Below are 18,215 nucleotides of genomic sequence, written 5' to 3'. Positions count from 1 at the left end.
CGTGGTGGGTGACGGAGGCCTGAGAAGCTGCGGGGCTCACAGGGACCTGTGGCCTTCCCTGCACAGGAACTTGTCTGTAGGGCTGGGATGTGTTTGGAGAATGCACTGTGTGTGTAGGCAGCTATGGAATCTATAGGCTCAGCCCCACACGGTGGCAGGGTAGGTGACCTATGTTAAGAAGCAGCTGGTGACCAAGCGAGCCGTACAATATGTACGTGCGTGGACATGAAGGGTGACGTGTGGCAAATGCGCGCATGGGTGTGCGTATCTCTGCAGCCTCCAAAGTCAGAGAGAGAGAGTGTGTGTGTGTGTGTGTGTGTGAGAGAGAGAGACAGACAGACAGACAGAAATGAACCTGTACTAAAATCTTTCTGTGCATACTGTGATGCACCCACAGATAGCGCTGTTGAGTGCTTGCCTTAACTTATGTGTTGGCGGCGTCTCTGTGTAGGAGAGAAGCCTCTCACTGCCCTTCCTCTACCCTGACAGTGGTCCTTCGGTGTGACAATGTGGGAGATCGCCACCCGAGGCCAAACCCCCTACCCAGGAGTGGAGAACAGTGAGATTTATGACTACCTACGCCAGGGAAACCGCCTGAAACAGCCTGTGGACTGCCTGGATGGCCTGTGAGGACCTTTAGGACTCTGCCTAGCCCCACCTCAAAATTTACTGCAACCCTTGAGTACCCACGCAGACACCCCCATCCCCAACATCTCCAGGGCTGGCTAAACGCTCATAGAACCCCTCGGGATCCCGAGAAACCCATTTGCTCCTCACCAGTGCTCTGAGCATGCCGGTGGGGGTGCAAAGTTCACAAAAGGTACCTTTTCCAACTCTGTTGTTGGAAAGGCTAGCTGGGTCAACCCCTTCCCGCCTCAGCCAGGGATTCCTAAGCAATGCCCGATTGCATACAACCTTCCTGGGCGGCCCTGGCCCTGGGACCCCCACCTCCTATGGTCCCTCACCTCCCGTGTGTGACTCAACACCCAGAGCCCTTTGCAGAACCCTCCACTCGGTTTTATTAACCTTCTCAGACCCTCAGATCTCAGAGCTGCTAGCAGGATCCTTCAGGATATGTGTCCAACCTTTGCAGCATCACAGCGTGCAGAAAAGGGCACGACATTTAGCCTTAACTTTGATGTTAAAAAGAGGATGCTGCTTGGGTCAGGAGGAGACAGCCCGGGAGTCGGACTCTCCCCCCCCCATGCTTCCTTTAGGCACCCCTAGAGTTGAAGAGGATGAGATTAATAGCTAATCTTCTACAGAACTTACTGGAAGGCAGTGATACAAGTGCTTTGCTTGTCCTGACTCATCTGAGCCCTACCAAAGTCACAGGAAGTAGATAGGCACAGTTGTTATCCACGGTTTGCAGATGAGAACGCTGAAGTCAGCAGGAAGGGCACAGCCATTTGGGGTTGTATGAGGTGCTACACTGAAAAATCTAATCCTAATAAGCCCAACATTTGTTTCACAGTGTAGCTCAGTAGGATGGTTCCGCGGCAGGCCTGTAACAAGGCTATCAGTATGGCCGCTGAGACTCGAGAGGGGGAAAGAAGCAGGCAGATCTGTGTGAGTTCGAGGCCAGCCTGGTCTACAGAGTGAGTTCCAGGACAGCCAGAGCTACACAGAGAAACCCTGTCTTGAAGAACAAACAAACAAACAAACGAAAGAAAGAGGGTATGCTTAGCCAGGCGTGGCGATACATGCCTTTAATCCCTGCACTCCAAAGGAAGAGGCGGGCAGACTGCTGAGTTTGAGGCCAACCTCATCCCCAGAGTGAGTTTCAGGACAGTCAGGGCTATACAAACAATACGCTCAAATGGGGGCAAGAAGCCTTAGTTGCTTGCCGTGGGGACCCCTTTATAGGGTGACATGAGCATCCTTCCATAAATATTCAAGACAAGCAAAGGGGGTAGCTGCACCGCTAAGTGACCCAGGCTTAGAAGTCACGTGTGGAACCATGCCTTCAGCTGAGCCAGAAGCAAATCTCTACACTCAAGGGGGGGGGGGGACGGCGAGTCTCAGCATTTGAACTGGGGGCTGTCAAAGAACGGGAGGACAAACGAACCCCCCTCCCGAAGACTTCTCATTCATCCCAGGCTCCCATTAGGTCTCCTCCTCTTCCCATGATGCACTTGGTAAATGCCGGACCAGGCCTGGCTAGGAGAGTCTGTCTAGTCTCATTGGGCAGCCTTGCCCTAGCAAACTCTCGCTAAAAACCACCGGAGATGCAGAGAGAGAGGTTTCCTAAGATCCCTCCCAGTTCTGGAATCTTCCTGACCACCCCCAGCCCCTCCCCCCCCCCGAAACTTTGGAATTCTCAAATGTGTGTAGACAGCCCAAAGTTGCTGAGGGTTTCTTTAGTCCCCAGCTTCTCACCTGAGTGCCCTAAAGCCTCCCCTTAACACCCCGAAAGCTCCCCTCTGAGCTCCTGCTCACTCAGCTGCCTTTACCTCGTCCTTAGGTACGCCCTGATGTCCCAGTGCTGGGAGCTGAACCCTCGGGACCGGCCGAGTTTTGCAGAGCTTCGGGAAGAGCTGGAGAACACGCTGAAGGCTCTGCCCCCGGCTCAGGAGCCTGAGGAAATTCTCTACGTCAACATGGATGAGGGCAGAAGCCACCTCGAACCCCGTGGTGCTGCTGGGGGAGCTGACCCCCCAGCCCAAGCGGATTCAAAGGATTCCTGTAGCTGTCTCACTGCGGCCGAAGTCCACTCGGCTGGACGCTATGTCCTTTGTCCTTCGACGGCCCCAGGACCCACTCTGTCTGCTGACAGAGGCTTCCCAGCACCCCCAGGGCAGGAGGACGGAGCCTGAGGCACTCTTCCACCTGGGACACTCGCTCAGGATCCAAGCTAGGCACTGCCGGGGGAGGGGCGGGGGACCTCACCCCCTCTTTGCCTCCTCCCCAGCTACAGCAACCATCTTCCCTCCCTTCTCAGATTCAGTCCGGAGAGGCGTGTCCTGATTTCTGGGGCCCTAAACATCTCGCCCATAAAAAGAAGGGTTGCCCTGCAACCCCGAAGGATCTTCTCAGATCCCGCGTCCCGCCATTCTGGATTCTGATTCTAGACTCTGAGCTTTGGGTTTAGAGTTCAAGGTTCTGAAAGACAATGAGTCTTCGAGTCTCGGGAACGGAGACGTCGGTTCCTAGGTCCAGAGTGCTGTTGCTGTACACCTGGCCTGCTCTTTGAAGGCTCCGAGATTCTGTGGCTCTAGATTTTTCTGGTTCTAAAGGTTTTTTTTTTGAGCCAGGGTCTCTCTGTGTAGCCTTGGCTGTCCTGGACTCACTTTGTAGTCCAGGCTGGCCTCGAACTCACAGCGATCCGCCTGCCTCTGCCTCCTGAGTGCTGGGATTAAAGGCATGTGCCACCACGCGCGGCCCTCTAAAATTCTTTGCAATCCCGCCTCCCCCCCAGCCCCCCCTCCCCCCACCAACCTTCCCCCCCTCCCCACCCCAGTTGTGGTTTTTAAGTTGCATGGCTCTGGGAGTCAAGGATCTAAGCCCTTGTGGTTCTAGACTTTATTCTGGAACACCAGGGTCCCATCAGTGGAAAACTCCATGTTTTGAAATTCTAGAGACTGCAGACATGAAAGCTCTGAGGTTAATGCTGTCCTCGAATTTAACAGTCTAAGGCTCTTGTTGGAATACCCCAGATGGCAAGGTTTCAGACTTTTATTCTTCTTCATTTCTACGTCTCCAGTGACGGTCAACTACAGTTCCTAAGGCATTAATGATCATGGATTCTTTTTATGCAAACATCCTGCATCTCAAGGGATTAAGATCCGAGAATCTGAAATTCAAAAGCTTTAAGAGTCTCCAGATGGAATTTCTAAGCTGGGATGTGATTAATAATCTAAAATGTGGCCCAAGGGTCTAGAGTCTTTTAAGCTTCCACCTCATACGCTCCAAGATCACAGATTATAAAGCTCTAAAACTCTAACGTGTTGGCCTGCTCTTGATCTCAGGCTCTGTAAGATGCTGTGGGCCCAGGCTCTGGGTCCTCAGCATTTAAGTCATAAGAGGCTCATAGTTAATTGTGGCTAACTAAACACCAAAGTCCTAACCGCTTCTGATGCTGGACACCTCTAGCTTCTCTGCTGCCTTCTGCCTTTCTAGCACTTCATTAAATGTCCAAGGATGCATATTCCTAAAAATCTTAAGGCTCTAAGCACTGTAATTTAAGAATCCAGTATTCTAAGTGTCTAAGATTCTTAAGGTCCACAGGTCTAGAATATTCGGTACGATTCCAAAGATGGAAGCTTGTAGCTTTCATCTCTTAAGCTCTTCCCCCTTTAGCCACCTGGGATGTTTCCTCCTCTCCTCAAGGGGGGGGGGAGTGCACCCCACATTAAGCCTGTGCAATGTATTGGGAATGTCTCCTTCCTTCCAAGGGATGGGTCATCTCCCCTCCTTTGAGGCCATGTTGGCACCTTGAGCCAGTCCCTCATCCCTATCTAAAGTGTGGACTCTGGTGCCTCCAGAGAGGCTCAGATCACATTAAAAAAAAAAAAAACTTTTGTCAATCACTAGTCTGTCTCCTGTCTCCATTCGGCAGTGACATGGCCCCTCCCCCTGGCGATCCCATTTCCCCACCCCTCTCCCTGGAGATCCCGTTTCTCTGTTGGTAAAAAAGAAGGGCTGCTGTGTGTACCTGCTGCTGTGTGTACCTGCTGCTGTGTGTACCTGCTGTTGTGTGTACCTGTAATTCCACCATCTGAGAGGCAAGAGGATGGAGAGTTAGTTTGCAGGCCATCATGGCTTACATAGAGGGATGCTACAAGAAGAAGGAGGAGGAGGAGGAGGAGGAGGAGGAGAAGAAGGGGATGATGGATCTGGGAGTGTTTTCTTCATTAGTGATGGCAGACACAAACCATGCACATAGACAAATATATACAAGTGAGGAAAGGCAGACTCTCAGAAAGCCCTGAGGAAAATATATGTATATGTGTATATGGATATATATATACATATATATACACACATGTATATATACATGTAAACATATCCATATATACATGTCTCCATATATATATATATATATATATATATATATATAGAGAGAGAGAGAGAGAGAGAGAGAGAGAGAGAGAGATTGAGATCCCCACAAGGTCTTACACACACACTCCAAAGTAACAACACATGAATACTGCACATACCGAGGCACACCTAGTCGCATATACAAAGGCACGGTTATTCAGACACAGTGAAAGAAACATAAACCCACACTGGTAAACCGGCAAACATCAGTAGGTACGTTCTCACCGTCAGTAGGAAGAATTTTTTACTGAGGCATGGACTGCGTTACACACTCTGGAGAATCAGACGCGGTGCCTGTAACCCCAGCACTTGAGAAACGTAAGCAGAAAGGTCAAGAATTCAAGGTATTCCCTGATTACATAGAGAAGCCAGGCCAGCCTGGCCTACAGGACACTGTCTCGACAAAGAAAGCAAATTAAAAACATGCCCAGACCTATGGAGTACCAGCACAGCAGATTCCCACACAGCAAACATTCAGATTGACAAGGAAAAATAGACCAGAACATCTTGATCCACAGATGTACAAAAGAACTCCCTGCCAAGGCCAGCCCTCTGGCGCCTCACTTGTTCCTGGATCGACTAGTGCGCGTGTGTGTAAGATTCCTAGGTGGGGCCCGGTCGCCCCCCGGTGGTGGCTCTCGAGAATCCGGTACAGTTCAATCCGGGCCACAAAGTTTTTTTTTTTTTTTTTTGGATTTTTTTTTTCTCTAAACAAATCATTGTAGGGAGCTGGAAGGAGAGAGGAAGTCTGACGTGGGCGAGGGGCGGGGTGTCTGGACTGGAACCTCCGGGCCCACGTGAGTGTCTGTCCCGCTCTCTGTGTGGGTGCTGTGTGTCTAGGTTGCTGTGGCGAAATCTTGTAGCGCAAACCCTCCCAGCGGATCCTTGTGGGATGCTGCATGCTTGTGCCACACCTACACTGCTGTGAGGGGTCTTATCCAGAATTGGTGATTTGGCCCTGTCACGCCTATTATCTATTGTGTGGTGCTTGCCTTTTTTTAAAAAAAAATAATTTATTATTATTATCTTTTTAAAGACAGTGTTTCTCTGTGTAGCCTTGGCTGTCCCTGGACTCACTCTGTAGACCAGGCCGGCCTCGAACTCACAGCGATGCCCCTGCCTCTGCCTCCCGAGTGCTGGGGTTAAAGGCGTGTGCGCCACCACCGCCCGGCCTTGCCTTTTTCTAAGTAGTTCGTGGCTTTTGTTGGGCGTCAAGGCTACGCATTGGCGTCGGCTGGGCGTTTGCGTTGTGTGTCTGGCTGGTGGCGTTTTTCTGAGCTAGGGGGCGACAGGTGTACGGATTAACACCTGTCGTCAGGACGGATTCTCGTGTTCGGTATAGACACCAAACAGCACGACTGAGTGACGGAGACCGCGCGAACTTCCGCGGCTTATGTCCAGGGCGGGAAGGCTCCATGGTAGCGAGCAGAGAGGCTCGTCCATGCAAAACCTAGAGAAGGCGCCCTTGGGAGTGGGGGGTGAGGGGGGTGGGGGAAATGTACTACCAAAGGGAGGGGTGCGATTTACCGCACAGCTTTCCCCCCCGCCCCCCGTTGTTAGCCTCACCCCCTGCCTTACACTTCCAACCCTTGGGCGCTCCTCCAGAACCAATTCTGCTCGTTTGTTTGCATCTCGTAAAGGCAACTGCGTCACTCCCAACAAACCGACGGGTAATGATAATATATCCGCTTAGCGTCTATTCCGTATTATACCATCCGGGACGGAGACCATGGAGAGGCGAGCCTCTCAGGAACGGCCAATCCAGTCAGCTCTTCCAAAAGCGCTCAAGCAGTGGCTGGGATGAAATAGAACAGTAACTGCGATTGGCGGACAGGTTGTTTTGAAACCGCCCTAACGGCAAGGGGCGGGCCCTCCGCGGATTAACCTCCTTCCGGTTTCCGGAAAGGGCAACCGGAAAAACAAAAAAAAAAAACGAGGGTTGGCCGACCTCCTTCCCTTCCGCGTTTGATTGGCGGGTAGTTGAATTTTTTTTTTTTTTTTTGCCCCGCTTTGGACACTGCGAGGGGGGCGGGGGGGAAGATCTAGACCGGGTTAGAGTCGTGTTTTACGGAGAAGCCCGAGGGGAGGACGGCTCGGAGAGACCGGGCGGCCATCCTGAGATCCCCCCATTGCCGATGGCTCCAAGACGTTGCTCCCTCTCCTCCGCTTGACCGTGCGCTGCGGGCGCGCGGGCGCCGCCCAATCCGTGCTTGCTCCGCCCCTTGCCTTTTTCCCGCCCTCCGCTTTGGCCGCGACTTCAACGTAGGCTAACGCTTCCTCTCCGGCAGCCCCGGAGAGCCCTCCTCTGCTGCCGGCCTTTTTTTTTTTTTTTGAAAGCCGCTCTGTGATTGGCTTAGCCCCACCCGGGCCCCGCGCCCGTTGCCTCCCCCCCCACCAAGCGCTGACCAATCGTGACTCGTTTTACAGCGTACGGTACGGGCGAGGGGGAGGAGGCGGCGGCGGCGGCGGCCATTTTGAGCCGCCGCCGCCATTGGTGTGGCCCCCCCCTTCTCCCCCTTCGCCTCCTGACAGGCAAGGTTTAGTGGGGACAGAGCCCTGGGAGGCCGGGGCCGGGCTCGGGGGCCGCCCCGGGGGCCCGGGCCATGGATGTGCGCCGTCTGAAGGTGAACGAGCTGCGCGAGGAGCTGCAGCGCCGCGGCCTGGACACCCGCGGCCTGAAGGCCGAGCTTGCTGAGCGACTGCTGGCGGCGCTGGAGGCCGAGGAGCCCGAAGACGAACGGGAGCTCGAGGCCGACGACGACGACAACGACGACGACGATCCGGGGTTATTACCTGGGCACAGCAACGAGGAGGTCGAGACCCAGGGGGGCTCCGAGCTGGAGGGGACCGCGCAGCCACCGCCTCCCGGGCTGCAGCCGCACCCGGAGCCCGGCGGCTACTCGGGGCCGGACGGACATTGTGAGAGTGCGCGGGGCGGGGGGTCCCGGGGAGCCCCGGAGTCCGGGCTGAGGACGGGCAGTGGTCGGGACGCAGGAGCTAAGACTCCACGGAGATGGCGGGAGCTCTGCCGCGAGCATCCCGGGGATCCCCGCCACCTGCCGCTGTAAAGGATCTGCGGACAGGGCCTCGGGGCAGCCTGAGGGCGGATCCTGGCCTTCCGGGCTGGGAAAACCCTGGGGGGGGGGGCTGGCGCTGGGGGCCGTAGATTTATTTATAATTTACTTATTTTTAGGCGAGCAGGGTACGAGCGAGCGAATGGGGAGGGTTTTATATTCTGAGGCTTGGAGGTCGGAAACTGTTTTGTTGTCCGTGTGTGTGTGTGTGTGTGTGTGTGTGTGTGTGTCCGTCCCCCCCCCCCCTTCCCCCTTTGGAGCTGTAGAAAATCAGAAAAACAAGACGCTTTAGGGAAAGGGGTGTCAGGGGGAGTAGTAGAGTCTTGGAAACGGTGATTCCAGCCGAGTTTTTTTGAGCTGACAGTTTGGGTGGCCGTGCTAGCCCGCCGTTTGGGCTGGATCTCAGAAGCCCGATTTCCAGGTAGGGGATAGAGTGACCCAAGGTGCCGGGCTGGGAGAATTTTAAGGGTAGAGGATCTTGCGGTTTCCTTCCTGGATGGGATACTGGGAGATCTGCTTAGTGGTGGAGCTGCGGGGATCCGAGGCTGGGAAGAGTTTCCCCAAACATGGACTGAATGCCCCAGTGTTTGTGGGTGAGCTTTTAGGGGATAATGAGAGACCAGCAGAAGATTGGACCCTGGTTGTCGCCCCCGTCCCCCCACTTCAACTCCTGCATTCCGGCTAACAGGGCCAACCTTGCAGGCGGGGCGATAATAACTTGGGTATCTGGTGCCAGGAGGTCCAGGCTATCTAGTAGGCTTCTAGAGGAGGCGCAAGAACTTTGGGGACTAAACAGTGACAAGGAAGGACAGTATCTTCTACTTCTAATGGATAAAGGAGCTGGCAGGTGGGGGGGCATCTAGAATTGGGAAGGCTCTGAGAACAATACCCCCTGGTTTCTCCTGAGTGGCCTTGCACTGTTTGCTATGGATAGTTCTCAAAAGAGGGCGAGCTGGAGTTGGGAGCCAGTTGGGAGCAAGTGGATGAAGTGTGTCGTGGGGGGGGGGGCGAGCGTGTAGCTAACGTCAGGGAGGGGCCATGGAGGTCATGAAGAAGAAAGGACATGTGTTGATTTGCCTGGGGGCCTCCTGGCCGAGCCGAGGGAGGATTCCTTTCCAAGAGCAGGCTCCTGAGTCCCCAGAAGCAGCTCCTTGTGTGCCCAGGGAGATGGTTGTCAAGGGGATATAGGGGAACTTGATCAGCCTGGAAGTGTGTAAGAGTTAGGATTCTGTGAAGCAGCAGCCCCTGGTGGGCGAGGGAGCTAGACGCCGCGCCAGCCAAGGCTGAGGGTGCTTTTCTGAGAAGAAGGCGCTGTGGGGCCTGGGACTACACAATAAGGGGGGGGGGTGTCCCAAAAGAGGCTTGGGGTTGGCACCTGGCCCTCTCTTGTTCCTGAGAAATGGGGTCCTGGGGGGCCATCCTGGGTGTAGAGTGGTCTAGGGATTGCCTGCGTGCTGGCAAGTCTTCCGTAGTCGGTTCCCTGCAAGGAGGGAGGAGTAGCCTGTGACTGTGGAGCTGAGGAACCCTGGCAAGAAAGGCTCTCAAAGGAGCCTCCTGCCGCAGCCCTGAGCTCGCTCTGGCAGAAGGGTCCTGAGAAGGTCGGTGGGGTGCTCCAGGACAGACGGTGGGCTCCAGCTTTTTTGAGCTAAGCAAATCCTTTCCCCTCTGAGCCTGGTCGCCTTATAAAATGGGAATGGTAAGCGCGTCCGAGCGTTGTTAGTCATGAGAGCGTGTGTCTGAAGGGCTCACACCAGGGTGGCCTGTGAGGGGATGTCGTAGAGAGTCCAAAAGGACCATGTCCTCTCTAGGCCAGCCTACTGCCTGTGGGGGAGAGAGCATGGGCTTTCTGGGGTAAACACTGTCCTGAGGCTCAGAAGGAAGCAGAATGATTTGAGCAGGTTTTATGTCTCAATTAAGGAGATACTCTGTCCCCTCTTGTTGTTGCTACCCCCCCAAATCCTCTAAGCCCCCTTCAGGTCCCTCTCCAGTACACTCTTCTTACATCCTTGGTAAACACACCACAGCCAGCCACATGACTTCTAGCTTTCCTCCCTTTGGGCTGCACCTGGTTTGTGCCCAGATGTATTTGCCCTCTGAGAAAGAATCCAGTTAACAGTGGCAGAGTAGCCTCCTTCCCTGTGGTTCTGCCTCGCTCCTCCTGGCACAGCTATGGCAGGCACCTATCAGCACGCTTGTCCCAGGGGCAGAGAGCTGCGTGCTACCCATCTTAAGTACAGACAGTTCGTTCTCTGTTTCCTGTGTAATCCTGCTGCTAAGCTTTTCAGGTGAGATGCTCTCCTTCTCCAGGATGTTCTCACCAGCGAGCCTCTGGCACCAAGTGATGTGTCCTCTGGGCTGAGGCGTATCTGCTCCTTACTGGATCCTTTCTCAGCTCTTTGAGCTTCATATACAGTCATACATACACAGCCTGTAGTATACGTGTCTGTTAATGTGTATCTGTCTCCCTAAACTGGATGCTTTAGTGGGACAAGTTTATTTCACCTGTATCCCGGGGTCTGATGTATGGGATGCATTCCATAAGTATTGGCCCTCTTCATCACCTCCTGGACCAACAGAACATTTTTCCTGACCACTCCCTAGTTCCAGCTGTTGGGGCCCTACTCCTCATGAGTTTGGAAGCTATTGTGATTCCAGAGGTCTGTGCACTGTGTTGGCTCTGCTGAGATACATGCAGGAGGCCCTAGATTTAATCATGAGCACAGCAGAAGGCAGGGGCAGGCGGAAGGCAGATGGCTAGGACCTGTCAGAGGGCTGCTTTGTGCTCCAAGTAGAGATTGGCGTTAACTGCTCAGTGAAGTGCCCAGTTCATCCTTAGAGCCTAAGCTTGGAGAAATCAAGCTGGACTTAAGATTCTTTGACTCTACCATTTCATTTTAGCCAAAGAACTTCTTCCTCTGTTGGTTTAATGTATTCAGTTCCTGTAAAACTCCATTGCGGATCTGGTTATGCACTTTTGAGACACAGAGGATGTACCCACGGGCAACTGGAGACACCCACTGCTCAAATAGGTTTCCATGTGAAGGTGTTACTCTTTGCCTTCTGAGTCTGTTCATCTCAGTGAGGATGATGTCTTGGTTTACAGAAGCCTTTTCAATGCGTTCATCTAACTGATTTTTCCCCCCCAATCTTCAGATGTCATGGACAATATTACCAGACAGAACCAATTCTATGAAACACCAGTCATCAAGCAAGAAAATGAGTCAGGCTATGACAGGAGACCACTAGACATGGAGCCACAGCAGCAGGCCTATCGCCCAGGTAGGAAGGCTCCCATGCTCGCCGTGTTGATGGACACAGAGTACACATAAGACCTTACGTTTTCCTCTTGGGCAGTCCTTCTGGCCTTTGTCTTTCTGGTAAGAGTTTTCAGGTTGGGATATTGTTTTTGTTCTGTTTGGAGTTTGGTGTTTTATTTTTGGTTTTGGTTTGGGAGCTGAGACTGGCTTTGTACTCCTGGTCCCTCTGCCTCAATTTCCCTCCCAGTTCTGTTTGGCTTTGAAGAAAATAACTCAGTCTGGCTTCCTGGTATCTTTCTAGGTGTTAGCGCCAGCACTCTGGAGGGTTTAGACCTGGGTGCTGATGCTTGAGCCTTAGGGTCTTGCACTGTGGGAGCCAGAAAGAGCTTTCTGAATGCAGTGTGGTGCTCCATTAGCCTACTTGTTGGAAAAGAGTCCTTAGCCAGCTGCAGCTGGAAAAAATGCAGCATAGCTGTACTGCCTCTTGGGAATTTATTGTTCATTAAAGGCACTAGGAAATCCTCAATTGAAATAAACCTCATATTTTGTTTTTAAACTCTGGATTTCTAAAACATGTACCTATAATATTGCATACCGGTGTTTTCTATAGTAAGCAGGGAGACATAGCTTTTCCCAGTTTTATGTGAGGAGGTGACTTGTCTGGTGGCAAAACTGAGGCTAAAACCCAAGAAACTGGCCCAGACCAATGGTCTTGATACATGACTGCGTGTATGTGTGTGTGTATGTGTGTGACTGTATAGAAGAAAAAAGTCCTACTGTTGAAATGGCTAAATCAGAACTGTGATTGCTCTGCTCCTGGTATTGCAGTATTTTAAAAGAAAAGTTGGTTTGTTTTGTGGCAGGGGCTCACAGTAGAGTTCAGCTGGTCTGGAATTCGGACCCTCCTGCTTGAGTCTCCAAACGCCTGGGTTACTGGTGTGCTCCACTACACCCAGCCCCACCCACGCCTGGGTTACTGGTGTGCTCCACTATACCCAGCCCCACCCACGCCTGGGTTACTGGTGTGCTCCACTACACCCAGCCCCACCCACGCCTGGGTTACTGGTGTGCTCCACCACACCCAGCCCCACCCACGCCTGGGTTACTGGTGTGCTCCACTACACCCAGCCCCACCCACGCCTGGGTTACTGGTGTGCTCCACTACACCCAGCCCCACCCACGCCTGGGTTACTGGTGTGCTCCACTACACCCAGCCCCACCCACGCCTGGGTTACTGGTGTGCTCCACTACACCCAGCCCCACCCACGCCTGGGTTACTGGTGTGCTCCACTACACCCAGCCCCACCCACGCCGTTTCACGTGAATCCAGTTGATCTACCTATTTCCCTTCTGCCTCATCCAAAAGTTAAAGCCCTTGCTGGGTTTCTGTGGTTTTGTTTTCTGTTTGTGGGGAGTGGGGACTCTGGGACATAAAGACACTGAAGATCTGTGTCAGACGATGAGGCTTGCTGGGGTCCTGTGGCCTGCAAGTGGTGTTCTGTGCTGTTAACCAGCACCAGTGGCCTCCTCTCAGTCTGGCCTATGCGTAAGCCATGGAGGTAGCCACCTCTGTCCTGCAGAGCCAGGAACTTTGACTGGGTCCATGGGCCAAAGTTAGGAAGTGGCTTAAAGTAAGCACTGGAAGTCAGTCGCATTGGCCCTAGAGGTACCTAGGCCCTAGGTAGAGATGGTACCCTCTTAGAAAGGAAGGCAGCATGAGTCCAGAGCTTGCTCTTTGTTGGTCTGAGAGCTGGGGCTTTCTCAGGTCCCAAATGTTATCCTCCCTCGGCATCTTGTTTGGTGTGATTTAGTGAGGCAGCTGCAAGAGCAGCTGGACAGCTGGCCCTCCCACTTGGCTGATGGGGCTTTGTAGGGAGTGACTGAGGCTACTAGAGTTTGCTGTAGATCACAGGACTCTGCCGAGTGCACTTTCTTCCCTGCTTTCGTCAGAGAGAAGCTCCATACAAGTTCTGTGGGAGGAGACAGTGTGCCTCTTGCTTCTCGGCGTTTATGGGATCTTTGCAGTCCCTTAGGGCACTCGTGAACCTTCAGAACGTTAGCCAGAAACTGTTGTTGTGCTACCTTGGAGTCATTTGAGTGTTGAGGCCCCATTTCCTGAATGTCACCCATCTAGTGCACACCGTGGCCTCCCGGGCTCACTCAGTAGCCTCTGGAGCTCAGCCCTTGACTAGAGTCACAAGCCTGGCAGCGTCGCCAGGAGGAAAAGGGGTTGGAGAAGTTGGAATCTGAGGGTTTTCCAAGTGTCTTGACCATTCTGATTGGTCCAACAGTAGAACTAAAAACAGAAATGAAGCAAGAAGCACCACCCAGCTTCCTCCCCCATGAGGCCACGCAGCTCAAGCCAGACAGACAGTTCCAGAGTCGAAAGAGGCCTTTTGAAGAGAATCGGGGCCGTGGGTACTTCGAGCACCGAGAGGACCGAAGGTGGGTACACAAGACAGCGGTCACTCTGTTCTTGGTCATCTCCAGGCCCGGAGGGGGCGGGGCGGGTTACTCCGCCCTGGTTCTCCTTCCTTCACTCTTCACTGCCCGCCAGGCTGAGCTGTCTTAAGCTTTGATCCTTCCTCCTAGTCCTCCTTGCTTACTACTTGCAAAGTAAATTCTAGACACCTTAGATTATTACTTGTAAGAGGCCAGTCTGCCTCTTCAGCCCTGCTCCTTACTTCTTCTGCAGCTATACAGTATCTGTTCTCCCAGCCACCCACCATTTAACACAAGGTCTCTCTAACCCTGAGTGGCTTGAACTTACTGGGTCGAGCAGGCTAGCCTCAGACCCACACAGACTCTCTTGCTTCAGCCTTGGCTGGCCTGCACTCAGTTTGTAGACCAGGCTGGCCTCGAACTCACGGCGATCCGCCTGCCTCTGCCTCCCGAGTGCTGGGATTAAAGGCATGTATCACCACACCTGGCTTTTTTTGGTTTTGTTTTAGTACTATAAGAATAAGAATAAGTGAGTGATCTGTCTTCATATATACCCAGAAGAGGGAATCAGATCCCATTACAGATGTTGTGAGCTACCATGTGATTGCTGGGAATTGAACTCAGGACTTCTGGAAGGGCAGTCAGGACTCTTAACAGCTGAGCCATTGCTCCAGCCCCTACTGTCTACTCTTATTGGCCACTCTGTAACCCTTAATTTGAACACTTATTTGCTGACCTTGCTCCCCAGCACAATCCCCACCCGCATCCTCTAGTTTATTCACCTGACACATTTCCTACCTGGTGAAGTCTATCTCTAACTAGCTTATCACTGTTTAAGAAAAGGCCTAGGGGCCTGGGTGCGACTCAGTGGTGGAGCCCTTGCCTAACTGAGCACATGTTCGGCTCTGGGTTCTACCTCCATCATAGCAGAAGAAAAGAAAGAGCGTGCATCTCATGGACAGGAACTGAAGTTAGGACAAGAAACCTACATACGGATTTCTTCCTCCTCCCTCCCACAAAACAGGCCAGGAGCTACTTGGTGACAAAGAGCAGAGGAGGGACATTAGCTCTTACTTTGGAGAATTTAAAAGCTGCGGAAAGTTCATTGGGATAGACTTAGGGTGACATAAGCCTGGACCAGCAGGGCTGGAGGGGAACTTCCCTAATGGCTGCTGTAGCCAGGAGTCTGCAACGTCCAAGCAGAGTGCCAGGTGCTGGGCTCAGCCTTCTCCTGACTGTTAGGCGTGTATAGCTGAAATCACCAAAGAGTTAACAAAGTGTCCTTTTTTTTTTTGTTTTTAAGTGTTGTAGAAAGATACCTAGCTCATAATTAAGAACGCTGTAAAGAGAGCATGAAGCTGAAAAAGTGGGTCATATGTCTTTCAGATGTGGGTTTTAAGAAGCCTGATACAAGGTCCGTTGGCAGTTACGGTCCAGGCCCTTGCCCTTCTTTGCCCTGACTGTCCCCACCTTAGGACTGTGGCTTCCCCTCAGCAGTCACTGAGGGAGGGCAGCAGGTCACAGTGTGCAGAGTCTGGGTTAGACCTCAGAGTGGAAAGGCTCCCTGAATGCTCATGGTGCCCTGTAGCAGAGCAGCCCATCCGTCCTTTTTCATACACTGGGAGTGAACGCTCACCGCCCTCGGCAAGTGTTTGATAACCCCGGGAGGAAGTGGTGAGCCACTTGTAAATCTCAGTAGACACCCCATTCATCCCCACCCCTCCGTTACATCAGTGATGCCTCTTTTCAACACAGGGGCCGTTCTCCGCAGCCTCCCGCTGAAGAGGATGAAGATGACTTTGATGACACCCTTGTTGCCATCGACACATGTGAGTCCTGACAGCGCCCGTCTGCTCCGCCCTCTTCTGTGCCCTGGCCCATCAGAGCCGTTGGCTCATCCAGGAACCCTAGCTACAACTTTGGATGCAGGGCCGTGCTGTAGAGACAGGTCTGCCCCTGGGTGTGGCTGCGGGGCCCTCAGAAGCTCTTCTGCTTCTCCTTGCTTCTTACCAGGAGGAGGAATGCTGCCTTCCTACCTCCAGATGTCCAGTGACACTCCAGAGACAAGGTCAGAAAGAGAATATGAAAACCCAAGGGTTGTCTGTTATCATGGCCATCTGAGTGCTGCTGGGAAACTTAACTCTTTGACATCCAGCTTGCCAGTTTCCGTCCGCTGCTCATTTTTCTAGTGAAAGCAATGCCACTTTGTCCTTTGAGACACTGGCCTGTCCTTTTCCTCTAGTGCAGTGGCTTTTGCCTAGGCTGTATATCTTAAGCACTCAAGAATGCTTATGGAGGGCCCGGACCACTGAAGTCAAGTCTATGTGTAGAGCCAGCGAGTCTGTTTTCACATAGACCCAGAAGCATGCTTGGCCCTTACAGTGTAGTTTATCAGCACATCAGCTCTTCTTTGTGTTTATAGAACACTGGCCACATGTTTTGGTGCGGGATAAAGTCATAGACGTTCTCTCACAAGCTGTCGAAGACAGCTAACCATTTGTGCCAGTGATCCACAGGACAGCACTAAATGCTGACGTATTGAGAGTGGTATTCAGCCTGCCAAGAAATGTGGGCAAGATGGTCAAGGAAGCATTCCCTAGCCAGGTGTGGTGGCGCACGCCTGTAATCCCAGCACTTTGGGAGGCAGAGGCAGGCGGATCTCTGTGAGTTCGAGGCCAGCCTGGTCTACAGAGTGAGTCAGGACAGTCAAGGCTACACAGAGAAACCCTGTCTCAAAAAAGAAAGTGAGAGAGAGAGAGAGAAGAGGATTCCCTGAAGATGAGACCGACTTTTTTCTTACAGAATTGGCACCATGCATAAGCCATGAGGTGGCTGCCTGTGGTGCACTGGGTGGCAGGTGTGGTTCGGGTCAGATACTCATACCAGAGCTGGCAGCAGCAATCTGCTCTTACGCAGTCAGCACGGGGAGGTGGTTAAAGTGGATAGCACTTGGAGTACCTTCAGTGTCTGAGACTCAGTTTGAACCTGTAAGGCCCTCTCCCTAGTTTGTGACACGTTACTGTCAAAGGTATTTACTACAATTTCTGAGGGACTTCCTGAAGCCTATCCTTGAACCCCAAACATCAGCTAATTGTTCGGGTTTTTCCTCCACAGATAACTGTGACCTGCACTTCAAAGTAGCCCGAGACCGGAGTAGTGGCTACCCATTGACAATTGAGGGCTTCGCATACCTGTGGTCAGGAGCCCGTGCCAGTTACGGGGTCAGAAGGGGCCGTGTGTGTTTTGAAATGAAGGTGAGTGGGAGCAATAGGCAAGACAAAAAGCAAGTCTGTCCTTTGGAGTAGCCTGCCACCAGCCACCTTGATCAGAGCAAGAGATTGTTTTGAGCTTAGACAGTGCACAAGCAAACGAAGGTCTGATGAGCAGCGTGGCCTGACTGTCTCAGAAGAGTCGGGCAGTCGTGTTCTTCTCTATGGTGGGATTTGCGTCAGGTAGTGCAGAGCCAAACAGTGTGGCAGTGGTGTTTGTAAAGTGGGCCTAGGGGTTGTCTCGAAGAAAGAATGGGCCCCGGGGCCAGGGAGATGGCTCAGCAGGTAAGGGCACTGGAGCCACACCTGACAGCGGCATCCAGTCTCCCAGCCACATGGTGGAAGGAGAAGACAGCTCCTGAGCGTTGTCCTCTTCCTACAAGCACACGCTGACTTGGGGACTCAGGGACGCTACTCAGCGGAAGCTAGAGGGGCAGTGGCCAAGAGCTGGGCATTGGCCATTACCAACGTTCCGTGTCGGGCTTATGACAGCAGCGCGTGTTCGTGTGGACCAGGGGCTTAGCTTGCAGAGTGCAGACTTGAAAGAAGTTATTAGCATGTCCTTTCTCCAGGGTCACGTCTCTGTTAGCAGTCTTTTGGGCAGGGGTACAGCGCTAAGGGGAAGTACATGTTCAAGAAAGTGAGCTCGGTGCCCGGCACCAGGGAGAGAAATCTTGTGTGTTCTTTGCACATCCAGACTTCCTTGTGATAATGTCTGTTGTAGGATAGCATCACACGCAGCATCAGCGCTGAGCTCTGTGTGGATTGTCTCCATTGGTCCTCACAATGGTAACACCGCAGCCTGGAGCTGCCCTGAGACAGGGCTGTCTTACTGACTGACACGCCATCGCTTGAAGACCCAGGGTTTAATGCACCAGTTAAAGAGATACTGTCACACTCCATGGCTTTTTTCTGTCTATAATAAGATGAAGTGGTACTTCACAGATACAGAGAATATGAAAACTGTCTGATAGTCAGTGGAATGTGCTTATCTTTCTAAGGCTACAAATCAGTTCCAGTACAGGGATATCAGGTAGCTGTCGTGGTGTAATTAGATAGCAGAGAATATGAAATTAAAAAGCCAGCACTGTCCTGTGCTCCATCCCTATCCTTTCCGTTTAGAGGGAGAGCAC

General features: G+C 52.7%; 2 protein-coding genes across 5 annotated transcripts in view; both read left to right on the top strand.

The window, feature by feature from the left end:
* AXL (AXL receptor tyrosine kinase) overlaps positions 1-4,532 on the top strand; it is a 37,316-nt gene extending 32,784 nt beyond the window's left edge. For both annotated transcript variants that reach the window (XM_084770764.1, XM_084770763.1), the window contains 2 exons: positions 490-626; positions 2,465-4,532. In XM_084770764.1, coding sequence (XP_084626890.1) covers positions 490-626; positions 2,465-2,816 — 489 coding nt within the window. In that variant the 3' untranslated portion in view covers positions 2,817-4,532. The remainder of the gene's footprint in view (positions 1-489; positions 627-2,464) is intronic.
* A 2,952-nt stretch (positions 4,533-7,484) lies between these two features.
* Positions 7,485-18,215, top strand: part of HNRNPUL1 (heterogeneous nuclear ribonucleoprotein U like 1) — a 33,279-nt gene continuing 22,548 nt past the window's right edge. The window contains exons 1-5 of one of the 3 annotated variants that reach the window (XM_084770898.1): positions 7,485-7,959; positions 11,268-11,393; positions 13,666-13,816; positions 15,569-15,642; positions 16,928-17,067. In XM_084770898.1, the coding sequence (XP_084627024.1) occupies positions 7,644-7,959; positions 11,268-11,393; positions 13,666-13,816; positions 15,569-15,642; positions 16,928-17,067 (807 nt within the window). In that variant the 5' untranslated portion in view covers positions 7,485-7,643. Of the gene's footprint in view, positions 7,960-11,267; positions 11,394-13,662; positions 13,817-15,568; positions 15,643-16,927; positions 17,068-18,215 lie in introns of all 3 variants that reach the window. The other 2 variants (XM_084770897.1, XM_084770899.1) reach the window with 2 other exon arrangements.

This window comes from Acomys minous (assembly GCF_964271855.1).
Source record: "Acomys minous genome assembly, chromosome: 20".
NCBI lineage: Eukaryota > Metazoa > Chordata > Mammalia > Rodentia > Muridae > Acomys > Acomys minous.
The sequence above is the reverse complement of the archived record's forward strand: the minus strand, read 5'-3'. Positions and strand labels throughout refer to the sequence as shown.